The sequence below is a fragment of the Malaclemys terrapin genome, chromosome 2 (assembly GCF_027887155.1).
Source record: "Malaclemys terrapin pileata isolate rMalTer1 chromosome 2, rMalTer1.hap1, whole genome shotgun sequence".
NCBI classification, from domain to species: Eukaryota; Metazoa; Chordata; order Testudines; family Emydidae; genus Malaclemys; species Malaclemys terrapin.
The window spans coordinates 247,000,797-247,015,331 of NC_071506.1; the positions used below are offsets into that span (position 1 = coordinate 247,000,797).

At 40.3% G+C, this 14,535-nt stretch overlaps 1 protein-coding gene across 3 annotated transcripts in view; it reads right to left on the reverse strand.

Moving 5' to 3' along the window:
• TRDMT1 (tRNA aspartic acid methyltransferase 1) overlaps positions 1-14,535 on the reverse strand; it is a 39,553-nt gene that overhangs the window by 14,515 nt on the left and 10,503 nt on the right. For all 3 annotated transcript variants that reach the window (XM_054020599.1, XM_054020598.1, XM_054020601.1), the window contains exons 2-4: positions 10,839-10,948; positions 6,195-6,271; positions 2,052-2,123 (exon numbers count right to left, since the gene is read on the reverse strand). In XM_054020599.1, coding sequence (XP_053876574.1) covers positions 2,052-2,123; positions 6,195-6,271; positions 10,839-10,948 — 259 coding nt within the window. The remainder of the gene's footprint in view (positions 1-2,051; positions 2,124-6,194; positions 6,272-10,838; positions 10,949-14,535) is intronic.

Consider the following 14,535-nt stretch of genomic DNA (forward strand, 5'->3'; position numbering starts at 1 on the left):
TCTATTTTTAGCATACGTAGCATGCGAGACTTGTGAAGACGAGACTCAGAAGACCATCAATTTATTTGAGAATTATATTAACGTTACACTATTGGGCTCCAAGAACATTTAGTATCTTAGTGCTGATCTTCCCACTATAATTCAAATAGCTAGTGAACCAAAGTGCTCAGTTATTCAGTGGGTGTGAGTTTCATGCTAAATTTATGCCTTCACTGAAAGGGAAGGTGGGGAGTCTAGGCTTATTGCTTGTTACCCAGAATGATGAAAATACATGTTCTACCATCCTTCTTATAGAGAAGAAGGATGATCCAGTGGTTAAGTTTCTATCCTAGGCCTTGGGCAACCTAGGTTCTAATTTCCTGCTCTGCCACAGACTTCCTGTATGACCCTGGGCAAGTCACAGTCTCTGTACCTGAGTTCCGCATCTGTAAAATGGGGCAATAGCACTGCACTGCCTCACAAGGGTGTTGTGAGGAGAAATACACTAAAGATTGTGAGTGCTCGGAAAATAAAATTATGGAGACCACAGAAGTTAGATAGATCAACTTATGTAGCCTTGCTTGGAGTTTAAACTGACGATAGCACATTGTGCTAGATTCCATCAAAAGCCGATGCAGCACCACACATACATGACAGGACACGTGAATCTCAGCCCTAGGCAAAGTGACAGTGTCACCATGTGCAGAAACAAAAATAAAACAACGGACACTACTGCTGTCATGCACCCAGATACACGTGCAGATAACCCGGAGAGATAACAGCTTGGACCCAAGAGATAGTTTGGCTGGAGCCAGGATCCTTGGGATCAACTCCTTCCCCTTGCCAACAATAGCTCAGGAAGAAAGATGAAGAAAAGATCTTCCAAAGGTAACAAGATATTTTAGAGGAAGGCTGCTAATGGCCCAAGTTCCCTGTTCTTATAGCAAAAATTGGAAGCAAAGCAGAAGGCGGCCTGACCCCCTCTGCTCCTCGGAGGGAAAGAACTGAAGAGCAGGAAGTTGGCAGCCTGATCTCAACCTCCAGCATAAGCAGGAGCTCCAAGGAATGATTGCTGATTAGCTGATTGCTCACAGCAGCAAACCCAGATGCTCAGATTGGTGCCAACCGGTGCCCAATCCAGGAGCAGGGATTTCTCCAGTGGCCACACCTAGACCAGCTCTCTTCTTCCACTGCATGAGAAGGCTCTCACAGAAATATTCATCTTTGACCAAAACGGACTGTGAGCAATATTTTGAATTGATTTGCATTTATGCGAGCAGCGAACATTTTGGTTAGTATGTGTCTCATATGAATAGTACACCGCTACCTCGATATAATGTGACCCTATATAACAAGAATTCGGATAGAACGCAGTAAAGCAGTGCTCTGGGGGGGCAGGGCTGCGCATGCCGGTGGATCAAAGCAAGTTCAATATAACGTGGTTTCATCTATAACGCGGTAAGATTTTTTGGCTCCCAAGGACAGCGTTATATCGAGGTAGAGATGTAGCAGTAACTGTTGCTATCATTAATTGGTTTTGAACCAAGTACTGTGTAGAGATGGTAGAGGAACACTAACAGAGAAGCAGGGCTCAGGTAACTCCATACTATTATGATGATTTATTAATGTTACAAACCAAAGTTCAAAAGGTGGAACCAGAAATCCTTTTTTACCTGGCTATTTCAGATGTACTGGTCTTGATATTTATACAACATCCACCAACAAGGACCATAGGACCCAACCCTGCTCTTAAGTAAAGTCAATTTTGCCATTGGATTCAAAAGAATATTCTGCCTCTACTCTTTATGGTGCATCCAGAGTTTTAACGGACTTGTGAAAGACATGAAAACCAAACATGGAAATCAAAACAATAAGCTGTAAGTTGTTATTAGTGTTAGCAAGAAACTAGAATTTACAAGCAACAAAAGATTATATGAAAACAAGTGGATGAACACAGTGCAATTATACTATCAGACTTTAAAATCAGTATGGATGGCTTCCCTTGGTACAATATTATGCGGGCCTAGTAACTTCAAAAGTTTAAATGGCTGAGCTAGAAGATCAGTTTATACCTTGGGAGAATATCCAGGATGTAAAGAAAACTGTTTGTCCTTGGATCAGATACATCACCTTGCAGGCCAATTCTAAGGGAGGATAAAGAATAGAACACAATTATCAGCTTGTCATCTTAGTTATTAGTTTCTAAAACAAAACATTTAAAAAACTCTTCACTTAGGTCCTGCTCACACAAAGGATTCTGCACAGGCACCACTGTCTGCACATATGGAGCCTCTTGCAGGATCAGGGCCTTTTTCAGCGCTCTAAGGACTGAATATTGACTCCCAGACTCAATCACAAAGAGGTTAGGGATTAAGAATCACATAGGACCCAATCCTGTAAATATCTAACCTTGGGCTGAATCCTGTAAGGTGCTAAGCTCTCTGGCCCAATCCATCAAAGCACTTAAAACGTGCTTAACTCTAAGCACACGAGAAGACCTGCTGAACTCAATGAGACTACTCACATGCTTAATGTTAATCACATGCTGAAGTGCTCTGCTGGAATGGGCCCAGAGTTCTCAGCAATTTCCAGGATCCAGCCCCACATGCATAATTTTACTTATCTGAGTAAATCCATACACTTAAATGGGACTACTCACTTGGCTAAGTGATTCTGGGCCCAGAGCATGTATTTTTATTGGCTTATTTAAAAAGGAAAAACAACAACATGTAGGTGCAAGCATTTTGGTATTTTTCTTTTCCAAATTAATTTTACATAGCACTGTCTTATCAGTATGTAATCAAAACAGTAATTTGAAAAAAATAAAAAATAAACCAACCCTCTCCATGCATTGTTTTGAATCAAAAACACATTCTTAAAGATCATCTTTTTTGAAATTGAAGTTATTGGTGTGATCAGAAGGCCAGATCCTGCTACCCTTAATCATGTTGAGTAGCACCTTACTTCACAAGTAGTTCCAACAACATCAATGGGACTGTTCAAGGGACTACTCAACAAGAGTAAGATTATTATAACCTGGCCATGTGATTTGTTACAGACTTAACGTAATTATTAAGGGGGTCAAGCAATTAAAAAAAGTAATTGAGATTTAAAAAATTAATTGTGATTAATCGCACTGTTAAACAATAATAGAATACCAGTTATTTAAATATTTTGATATGTTTTTCTACATTTGCAAATTGATTGATTTCAATTACAACACAGAATACAAAGTATACAGTGTTCACATTACAGTTATTTTTATTACAAATATTTATGCTGTAAAAAACAAGAAATAGTATATTTCAATTCACCTCATACAAATAGTGTAGTGCAATCTCTTTATTATGAAATGTAGAATTAGGTACCAAAAAAAATCATTGCATTCAAAAATAAAACAAAGTAAAACTTTAGAGCCTACAAGCAGGGCCAGCTTTAGGCTGATTCAGCTGAATCGGGCCCCGCGCCTAAGAGGGCCCCACAGTTGTCCACCCCGCCCCCAGCTCACTTCCCCCTCCTCCCCTTCCCTGAACAATCCGCCCCCTGCTCTTTCCCCTCCCTTGCTTCCCGCGAACATCTGATTCGCGGGAAGTCTGAAAACAAGCAGGGGCAGGCGGTAGCAGGTAAACTGGGGCGGGGGGGCGTGAGAAGGGATCGGGGGGGGGGGGCGCGGCCCAGTCCAGCTCCAGCCGAGCACCCCTAGCCCCGGCGGCTCTGGCTCCGGTTTGGCTCAGGCCCTGGCCGAGCTTGGGCCCCGGGGCCGGGCTGGCTCCGGCCGAGCGCGCCAGCCTGGCCCCACGGCTCCGGCCCAGGCCGAGCACCCCCGGCCCCAGCAGCTCCGGGCCGGGTCGACTCGGGCTACTGGGCGCCGGCCCCAGTTCTGGCCGAACACATCACCCCAGCCCTGCGGCTCTGGCCCCGGCGGCTCCAGCCAAGCACCCCCGGCCCTGGCCCGGCTCAGGCCCCGGGGCGCTGGCCCCGGTTCCGGCCGAGCACCCTCGGCACGGCCCTGCTCCCAGCGCCGGCCAAGCACCCCTGGCCCGAATGGCTCCAGCTCGGCTCGGGCCCCGGGGTGCCAGCCCCAACCGAGCTCACCGGCCGAGCACCTCCGAACCCAGCCCGGACCCAAGCCCCGCGACCCCGGCTGGAGCGCGGCCTGATTCCTGGGGGCGGGGCTCCCTCCTGGAATCAGGCCCCGCTCTTGCTAAAGCCAGCCCTGCCTACAAGTCCACTCAGTCCTACTTCTTGTTCAGCCAATCGCTCAAACATAATGCTGCCCGCTTATTGTTTATAACGTTACCTAAAAGTGAGAACAGAAGTTCGCATGGTACTGTCGTAGCTGGCATTGCAAGATATTTACATGCCAGATGTGCTAAAGATTCATATGTCTGTTCATCTTCAACCACCATTCCAGAGGACGAGTCCATTCTGATGATGGGTTTTGCTCGATAATGATCCAAAGCAGTGCAGACCAACGCATGTTCACTTTTATCATCTGAGTCAGCTGCCACCAGCATAAGGTTGATTTTCTTTTTTTCACTGCAGTGAAAGTGTTCTTAAAACGAACATGAGCTGGGTCATCATCTGAGGCTGCTATAACAACATGTAATATATGGCAGAATGCGGGTAAATCAGAACAGGAGACATACTATTCTCCCCCAAGAAGTTCAGTCAAAATTTAATTAACACTTTAAAAAAAAAAAAAAAAAAAAAAGAGAGCATCATCAGTATGGAAGCATGTCCTCTGGAATGGTGGCCAAAGCATGAAGGGACATATGAATGTTTAGCATATCTGGCACATAAATACCTTGCAATGCTGGCTACAAAAGTGTCATGCAAATGCCTGTTCTCACTTTCAGGTGACATTGTAAATAAGAAGCGGGCAGCATTATCTCCTGCAAATGTAAACAAACTTGTTTGTCTTAGCGATTGGCTGAATAAAAAGTAGGACTGAGTGGACTTGTAGGCTCTAAAGTTTTACATGTTTTTGAGTGCAGTTATGTAACAAAACAAAACAAAAAAATCTACATTTGTAAGTTGCACTTTCATGATCCAGAGATAGCATTATGGTACTTGTATGAGGTGAACTGAAAAATACTATAACTTTTGTTTATAATTTTTTACAGTGCAATATAATAGAATATAAAGTGAGCACTATACACTTGGTATTCTGTGTTGTAATTGAAATCAATATATTTGAAAATGTAGAAAAACATCCAAAAAATAGTTAAACAATAGAATACCAATTGAAATTTATTAACAATGCGATTAAAACTGTGATTAATCACAATTAATTTTTTTGAGTTAATCACTTGAGTTATTGCGATTGATCGACAGCCCTAGCAATTATTGTTCATCTATTGAAACCTAACTGTTACTTGGAATTAATCAAATAAACATACATCCTAGCAGGTCTACTTCTTATCCAGTAAAGATCTGTCATCTTGAATACCCACACAGAAATAGGTTTCAAAATCCTTGTAACTTTATATAAACTCTATCTAGACCCTGATTCTGATCCCCTTATTCTCTCTGTCAAATCATAGTATTTATTGCAGAATAAGCTACTACCCTTTAAAGTATGTCTGCAAACTTAATGCATATACAAGGGAAGATTTTACTCTCTGCCACTTCGGTGTAACCCTGGAGTAATTCCAGTAGTCTGTCTGGAGTTACTCTGGATTGCGAGAGATCAGATTCTAACCATTAACAAGCAAAGGGAGGTATCTTAAAAGGCAAAAAAAAAAAAAAGAAAAAGAAAAAAAAAAATCACAAAGTTTCACTTTCACAGGTCATGTACAGGTTGCAAAATAAGTAGTACATCAAGCTTCAGTAATTTTGCCTTAACTATGAAAGTATGACTGGCCCATCACCAATTTTATTGTAGCAGTAAGGGACTACTCAACAAGCGTAAAAGTATTAGAACCTGGCAATGTCATTTGTTACAGAGTTAAAGTAATTATTGTTCAACTATTGAAACCTGACTGTTATTTGGAATTAATCAAATAAACATACATCCTAGCAGGCCTATTTCTTATCCAGTAAAGATCGGTCATCTCCAGTACCCACACAGAAATAGGTATAGCAGAAGATACATGGGAAAATATAGACAGATATGAACCATGAAGTGTATGAATCTTGAGAATTTTTTTAACTTAATAAATATTCATAGTTACTGCATTTTTCTCCAGAACTGGAATATTTGTTATACACACCTTGTAAATGGCTGACATGGAGGACTCATCAAAATCATATCAAAAGATAATCTGTTTAACTCCGCCAGTGTTATGCCCTGAATAAGGAAGAAACAAACATGCTTTTGGGATTGTGAGTTTTTTCTTTTCTGTCCATTACTGCTTTATAGCTACCAAACTTTCTGGTTACTTCCACTGTTAGCCGTCCCCTAGTAAAAACTTTCTAACCTGGCTCTTTGGCCTAATAACTGCGGCCTTCTCCAATGCTTGGCAAACACTGTAAAGTGCAGATTTGTATTTACTTCGACAGTGCACTAGCAAAACTGGTGAGGTCAGAACACATTCTTGATCCTGGGTTTGTCAATCACGCTTTTAGAGCAGCCGGGATAGCTCACATTTCTTTCAGTGAGTCACATCAAAAATGTTAGCTATATTTTTCTCCCCCAAACCAACAAAGCACCTTTATTCAAATATTTAACCATTTGTTGGAATGAAAAAAAATATTTTAAAAAGCATTAAAACTCAACAGGAGAGCAGAATTAGATTTTGAAAAAGCATTTTCCTGTCTGTAGTCACCTGCCCATAACAATCTCTCAAATAATAGTCACTTGTCCATAACAACCTTTCAAATATTACATCTTTCTGAAAAGATAGCAAATTCCTTATGCAGAATCAAATGCCCAGAGGTTTTGCAGAGAATCTTCACGAAAACCTGGGGAAACAGATTTTTCCACCTAGGCCACAAAGCATTAGTAGAGGTAGTATTACAATAGCACTTAGGAGCCCTAATCATGGACCAGGGCCCCCAGTGCTAGGTAGTATACAAACACCGAACAAAGAGTGCAGATGTTCTGCAGCCATAATTTGTAATGCATGGGCTACAGCAGCAGATGCTGCCCTGGTACTCTCCCGACAGGGATAGCATGGTACTTACCAGAGCTGGGTTTTACCAGATAAAATCCTGTTTTTACCACCCTGGGAATAACTAGCTAGGCATTTTCTGTTTTAAAAAATGGTTTTAAAGCATATCACATTACACTTAGTTTTAGTTACATATTCAAACTGTGGTTACATGAGGCAGTAGATTCAGCGATTAATAGGGTTATACAAATAAAAAGTAAAACTGCAGTGGGGGTAATTCTAATATCTGTAATTAATACTGAACATCAGAATGTCTGTATACATTTTGGTTAAGTACTTTCTTGAGGAAGGTTATATATGTTGACTTATTTCAGTTTTCAATATTACATAAAAGTTGAAAATATTCGATTACGTTAAAACAACAATAATGCAGAGTTGTAGACTTGAAGCATTAAGCAAAGCAATCAGAAGCACACAGAGCTGCAGACAACCGGTCCAGGTCCATTTGGCGATGCAGCATTTTGTAGCAGAAGACCAACTCTGAGGTAGTGGAAAGACGGAGCCTATTCCTCAGTTCTGAATGTGCATATCCAAAGTTTGAAAAGATTCATTCTGTGCTTGCTGGACACTGCAATTGCACCACCAATTCCATTCAGTCAGATGGAATATCAGCATCCTTCTGATTTTTCTACCTTGAAAACTTTTTCCTTGAAAGCAGATGAAAAATGCTGATTTTTGGATACAGAGCTTCTTCTACTTTAAATGCAAGAAAATATGGAAGAAAGTTGAGATTTTTGCTGAGCATCCAGTGCCCGGCAATTTCTTCTTATTCAGCTAACAATTTCTTTCTTGCATATTTCGGATGAAGGCGGTTGGCCAAATGTGTACTGGAGTAACTGTCTCTTTGATCATTAGCTCCAACCATACTTTGCATGCAACAGCAATTGTTAATGTGTCCCTTTGGAATGCTGACCTGGATCGGGCTTTGTTGAGATGTATTTGGCTATGGCAATGCAGTTTTACCAGTACCTTCACACTCAGAATCGGATTCAAATCTTCACACACGTTTAGCCAAAGTCAGTGATTCCAGTGTCTCTTTGTTCTTTCCACTGCATTTTGAAAAATGCTTCCTGATGGGGTCTGCCTACCCACTCCCTTTTGCTTCACAATTTCTGCGTCAAAAGACTCTTCGTCATCTTAATGAACATCCTCAAAATAACCATGAATCGGGTCAAGTGGTCTTCCACCTTTGCGCATGTTGAAATATTTTTACTTAAGTCACTGTACTCAGAGTTCAGTTACAGCAGTTGCTCTGCAGACAGCCACTCCAAAGCAAGAGGCAAAGTACTGGCCTGGATGGTTAGTTCAGCAGTTTATCTCAAATATTGAAACTTCTGAATCTGGGGATTCCCCTTCTTTGCTAAACAAACATCTGATTTTCATTGCTAAACAAAGAAGGGGAATTCCCAGATTCAGTAGTTTCTGTTTCAAATAGGCAAGGCAATAACATACAGCACTACATTGAGGCTATATTTTGTGTAATTTTATTTGCTTGATGATCATGGTATCTCCCCTTTAAAATTAAACAAACCATATTACTGAAAAACTATTACCAAATTCCTAAATATTTTTCAGTAACATTAATTAGTCTAAAGCAACAGAGGGTCCTGTGGCACCTTTGAGACTAACAGAAGTACTGGGAGCATAAGCTTTCGTGGGTAAGAACCTCACTTCTTCAGATGTCTTGCATCTGAAGAAGTGAGGTTCTTACCCACGAAAGCTTATGCTCCCAGTACTTCTGTTAGTCTCAAAGGTGCCACAGGACCCTCTGTTGCTTTTTACAGATTCAGACTAACATGGCTACCCCTCTGATACTTGATTAATTAGTCTATTCTCATAATTTTATTTTTCCCAGTTTAACACGGTATTTACCAATGCCCCATTCTAAACTAGTTTTTCCTGAAAAACTCCCAACCCTGTCTCCCCCTACCAAATCTCCTCTCCATACTGACAAGGGCGACTGCTTTGCAGCAGGCAAGTGTGCACTGTTCCCATGTGCTGTTTTTCCATGGCCTGCCTGCCTTCTGCTGATACTTTTAGCTTTGGGTGTCAGGACTTGCTGCACCATAGTGTGCTAAATAATGTGGAAAAATTCTCACAAGACTGATACTGTCAAATTGAACGTGTGGGGGTTTTAGGTTTATTTTTAGTTAGGACAAAGAGGTTTTTAAACTAATAGACTGAAAGTTGTATGTTTGACTGGCAGGTCTAAGGTTCCAGAAGCATTAGGCTGTAATCCATGACTCACATTTCATCCAGAAATACCATTATAAACAGAATATTTCATACCATGTCATGTGCTGTTGCTTAATATGGCATATGTTATAGTTTAACTGCTGGGTAACACTAATAGGAAGGGGGTTAACTTAGTTCTTATTAGTGGTGAAGAATTTTTTTCTCTTTACCGGTACACTGTGAAAAGTTTATTCTGGTCTTTGTGTACAATCCCACAAAGCTAGTTTTATGGCTTACTGGTCATACAATACAAAAAGATTTTTGTTCAAAGGAGAAAGAATTAGATCTGTGTTGCAGAATTACTACCAGAGCTACAAGTTCATTAAACTGCACCAGAAGGTTTAGCTAATAGTAGGTGTGTGTGTGTGTGGAGTTAAAATAGCTTAATAATCAGCCAAGCTGTGACACCACACCTACAGAAACAGAAGCAAGAAAGTGAGTGATTATGGTCATGAAAAAGAATTGGCGCTTTTTATGTATTTCGGGGGTTAGCTTTATAAAAGAAAAGTTGCTAAAATTCCATATAAAAACAGCAACGCAAGAGAGATTTTACTGTTTTCCCACAAAGCTTAAGGAAGATTTTACTGACTTGAATCTGCTCCTAAAATCCATCAAGGACATAAAATGCAATTCCTCTTCTTTCTTTCCCCCATTTAAGAAACTCTGAGCTGACATTAGTCAGCAAGAACCAATTGCTGAATAAGCAGGCAACCTATAGCCATCCACTCTGGTTTTACTTAAACTGGTGCATTAAAACAAGCTCATAAACTTCTACCATCAAGCTAAAAACTGTGACAGGAGATTATGAGGTCTTCAGTAATTTCGAACCATTCTGAAATGGACAGAAAATTATACAAATCCATGTGGCTAATTTATAATTCTCCTGCCATATTAAACATACCAAAACAAAAATGTGTAATTAAAATTTGTGGCATAAATCAACAAAAGCATCAAGCCTTTTTATAAACACTGAAGTTAATTTACAAAGCTCTTTTTCAAGGAAATTAGAGAGGGAAGGGACTTACGAGGTCACCTGGTCGATCCAGCCCTCTAACAATGCAGGATTGTTCCCTACAGTGTATTTTAAATTGCTTTTTACAATCCAGTTTTAAATGCAGAAGAAATGAATGTCTCTGACTAATCTGACAAAATTCTTTTACATTTATTTTTATTTTGGGGGTTGATGCACCCTGCTTGGCCACATAACCTTTATGGGCACAATAATCAAGCACTCTTATACAGCAGGTTTTCAGGAAAAACAAAATCCCTCTCAGCTAACCTAAAAGGCATCTGAAATCTACTCTGTGCACGTGTGCATCTCCCTCAAGTAGCAGTTACACCTCCAGGAATCGACCAAAGTCATCACTACACATAATCCAACAAAGCAATCCTTTTACATTACTGCCTCCCACTTTCAAGTGTTTTGATTCCACATTCCCTACTAAATGTGGGCAGTGAATACTCAACTGAGATTGCTAGAGCACAAAGAGACACGTGTCCATTACTCACCTCAATTGTCTTTGCCCACAATGGCGTGCTGGGAAAGTTGTGTTTGTACACTTCGTTAGCAACAGTGTTCACATCAACAGCAGCAGCAACTTCTGCTGATATACAGCTTTCTGGAATTAAGAAAGGAATTTGCAAAACCATAGCTGTGCTTTAAATCACACTACATTTTCTCATTATGTTACCAGAGCGAATGCACACATAGTTTTAAAGGTAAAGGAAAAGAGAAATAATGTGCTCAGAACAACTGTGCTGACTCAGACTTTACACAAAACGTACAGCAATCACTTCATTTTATAGCCAAAGCTGCTTTTCTCCACCCACTGCACTCCAAAAAGTGATTTGTAATCACTGTAACACACGTGTACAGAAACTCCATTCACCCTTTTCTTGGTCATTATTGTAGTTACATTTTTTCTAGGTAAGAACACAGGGGACATAAGGATTTGCAGATCAACATGCTGCACCATGCAGCAATTGACAGAAATACTCTAGCTATTAATGACAGATCTTACACTCTGGAAACCAGACTTGCCACTCTTGAAGCATATTGTTTGTCAGTTTGGGAAACTGGGTTAGTAAAGTTGTTCTTGAACTTGGGTCATCTACGTTGCTGCACTGAAACATCCAAAAGGGGGATTTTTAAGATCACTGAAACACATTATTGCTTGTATTCCACCTTGGGCCCTGACCCTGCAAATGTTTTGTACGAGTGCAAGGGTCCTCTGGCATGGAGCAGCATGAAGGACAAAAGGCATTAGGCAGCTTAGTGTAACACCATAATTTCTTAGATGAAAAGAGATATGATTGACTTCTTAAAATATATTAATGAGAAATCAGGAGACTGCAGTATAAACCTAATAATAATTATCCTAAAGGAAAAAGGCAGAAAACAGACACAGAACAAACAATTAGTTTATAGAGCAACAGAATAAGCCAATTCTACAGAAACTCAGATCACAAAAGATGCTGTTCAGTCTACCACTGATCATAGCACATTGCTTATCCCCTACACCCAGTGGTTCTCAAACTTCTTTACTGGTGACTCCTTCCACATAGCAAGCCTCTGAGTGCGACCCCACCTTATAAAGTAAAAACACGTTTTTATATATTTAACGCCATTATAAATGCTGGAGGCAAAGTGGGGTTTGGAGTAGAGACCGACAGCTTGCAAGCCCCTCCCCCCCCATGTAATAGCCTCGTGACCCCGTAAGGGGTCCCGACCCCCAGTTTGAGAACCCCTGCTCTATACTGAGCCATTTTACATACCATGCAAACACTTTCTACTGTAAACTATATCAATTCTAACAAAACAGCAGCAACTCCATGATCTGCTTGCCATGTTATTCCAACTTCAGCATTAACAATTTTAATCTGTTTTTGTAAGAAAAGAGACAAGATAGACTCCTTTAATAACATTATTTTTCAAAATGACATGTTAATTGTCAACTTGAGTACATCATATGAATGATTGCTATTATCTGTTGAGTGCTGTAAATGTTCATGGTACTTTACAAAACAGAGTAAAACACTTTCCATGCCCAGCAATTTCAGAGCAGGAAAGCCAAGTACAGAACTCCAATAGTGACAACTAGAACATTGAAAATTAAAGCCTTATCTACTATATCTGATTGCTAGAGCTTTCAAGCCTCTGCCATCTTATTCAAATTTCTCTGCCGTTCAGAAATATTTGAAAGGTCACAGTATGAAACAATATACAGGAATTTTCATTCAGGCAACACTAGCATTTTCTGGTTTGCTCACTTAATTTAACCAATAACAAAGACAATCTAAGCCTCAGGAGGAAAAGATGAATAGGTGAACTATGTTACCACCTATTAAAGGCCCATTTTATAGCATCTCTTATTTTCTCTCTTGACATTGTGAACTCACATTGTTACAGATGTATTACGCACAGGTATGCTCATAGCAGAGCAACTGTGAGGACTACACCGGGGACTATGGATCTGGTATGTTAACACGGACAACTACTGCGAAAAAAAAATGAAAGTTTAGCAGATCAACTATCTAAATTTAGAAGCGTATTTAAAAATCTGATACCATGACTTCCTACAGCACAACAGTAATGCCTAGGTAATGGATGCAGATTTCTAATACAGCAAAGGAGATTCCTTTTGAAAATATATTGTCTCTAATTAACAGGTGACTGCCCTGTGGGTGCCCTGACAGGAATGAAAATTAACCATGTCAAATCATTATCCCATCAAACGAATAATAAAAATGGGAGAAGCTGGAGGCTCTGACAGCCACTCTTAGGTCAGATGTAAACCCTTTCCACCACCACTATTTCCATCTCCTTAATTTTTTTTTTTTTTTTTTTTTTTAAACCAGGGACTTCAATCAAGGGCTTTGTAGGCCCTAAAGGCTGGCCCATGGTGGTCACCACGCATACTGGAAGAGTAACCAATGATTTTTAGGAAAGCACTTGTGACACACTATTAACCCAAACCATAAAGGCTAATTCTGGAGGGAAAGTTATAGAAACTTTGTTCTAATTCGCCTCATCTAATACCTATTTCTCCAACTCTACAATGCTGGGATCTTACAGGATCTCATTTCAGTGCAAAGGACAGACTTCACTTTCCTCCTATTGAGCTGAAATAGCATTAAACTCAACAAAATTTACTAATAAGACTTTTGTTCTGTGTTCAGATTCCAACATTCAGAAGTGAGTAATGGAATGGAAAACATGGCTATTTTCGTTTTCTAGATTATCTTTTTCAAGAGAAGTGGGAAAAACAATGCACACGGTATGACTACAATAGTTCTCCTGAGAGCATAGCATAGGCAGCATGGTACCATTGCCCAGCAGAATCAAATTTGTTTGCATAGTAAGTTACGTTAGCCTACTTCCCACTAGATCTATAGAGCCAAGTAGAGAATTTTATCTTTACAAAAACACTATTACCAAGGTCGGGTTTTTCTCTGGGTTTGGAGAAATAGCAAGCATCTCTTATCTATCAGTCTTAGGTTCTTCTACAGAGCTACTTCAGCGTAGTTCTAAACACCGTACGAATGTCACGTACTAATAGCTTTTCTTCTATGGCTCTGTTACATTAAGTAAAAGAATATACAAGAGTTTCGGTTTACAAAACCTCTTGGCAGACTAAGAGCACTGCTGCTTTATATGAATTGCAGACTCTGCACTAAAGGAACAGTAATTAATCAATATATACTGGGCAAGAAACTTCCTGGTGCAATCAAACTGAGGTCAGCACATGAACAATAGGAAGGGTAGGGTCACCTTTACATTCACATTTCCTGGGGCCCCATTCAATCCCTGGTGTAAATCAGAGGAGCCTCTGGGCTGTTTTGACTTACTTCCAGCTGTTCATGGCGCCAAGGAACTGTTCTGGCAGCTCAGAATTGCAAGGACACAGGGTAACCCCAGCCACTATCCCTCTCTACCAAGGATGTCCCATAATGGGGTACCGGGGAAGAGTGTTGCACAAAGCCGCTATGCCAGATCTGTGTCCCTTGGGAGTTCCTCTGACACAAGTGGATTTGTCAGAAGGAGGCTTTCTGGTAGCTTTACACCACCGGAACTGAACAAAGCAGCTAGGATGGACAAATTAATCTGGACCACTGTATCTAGCAAAGGAAAATCTGCATACTCAAGATCTCACAATAAAAAATAAAATAAAATCACCTTTGTGAGATTTAATTAAAATCATTTTAA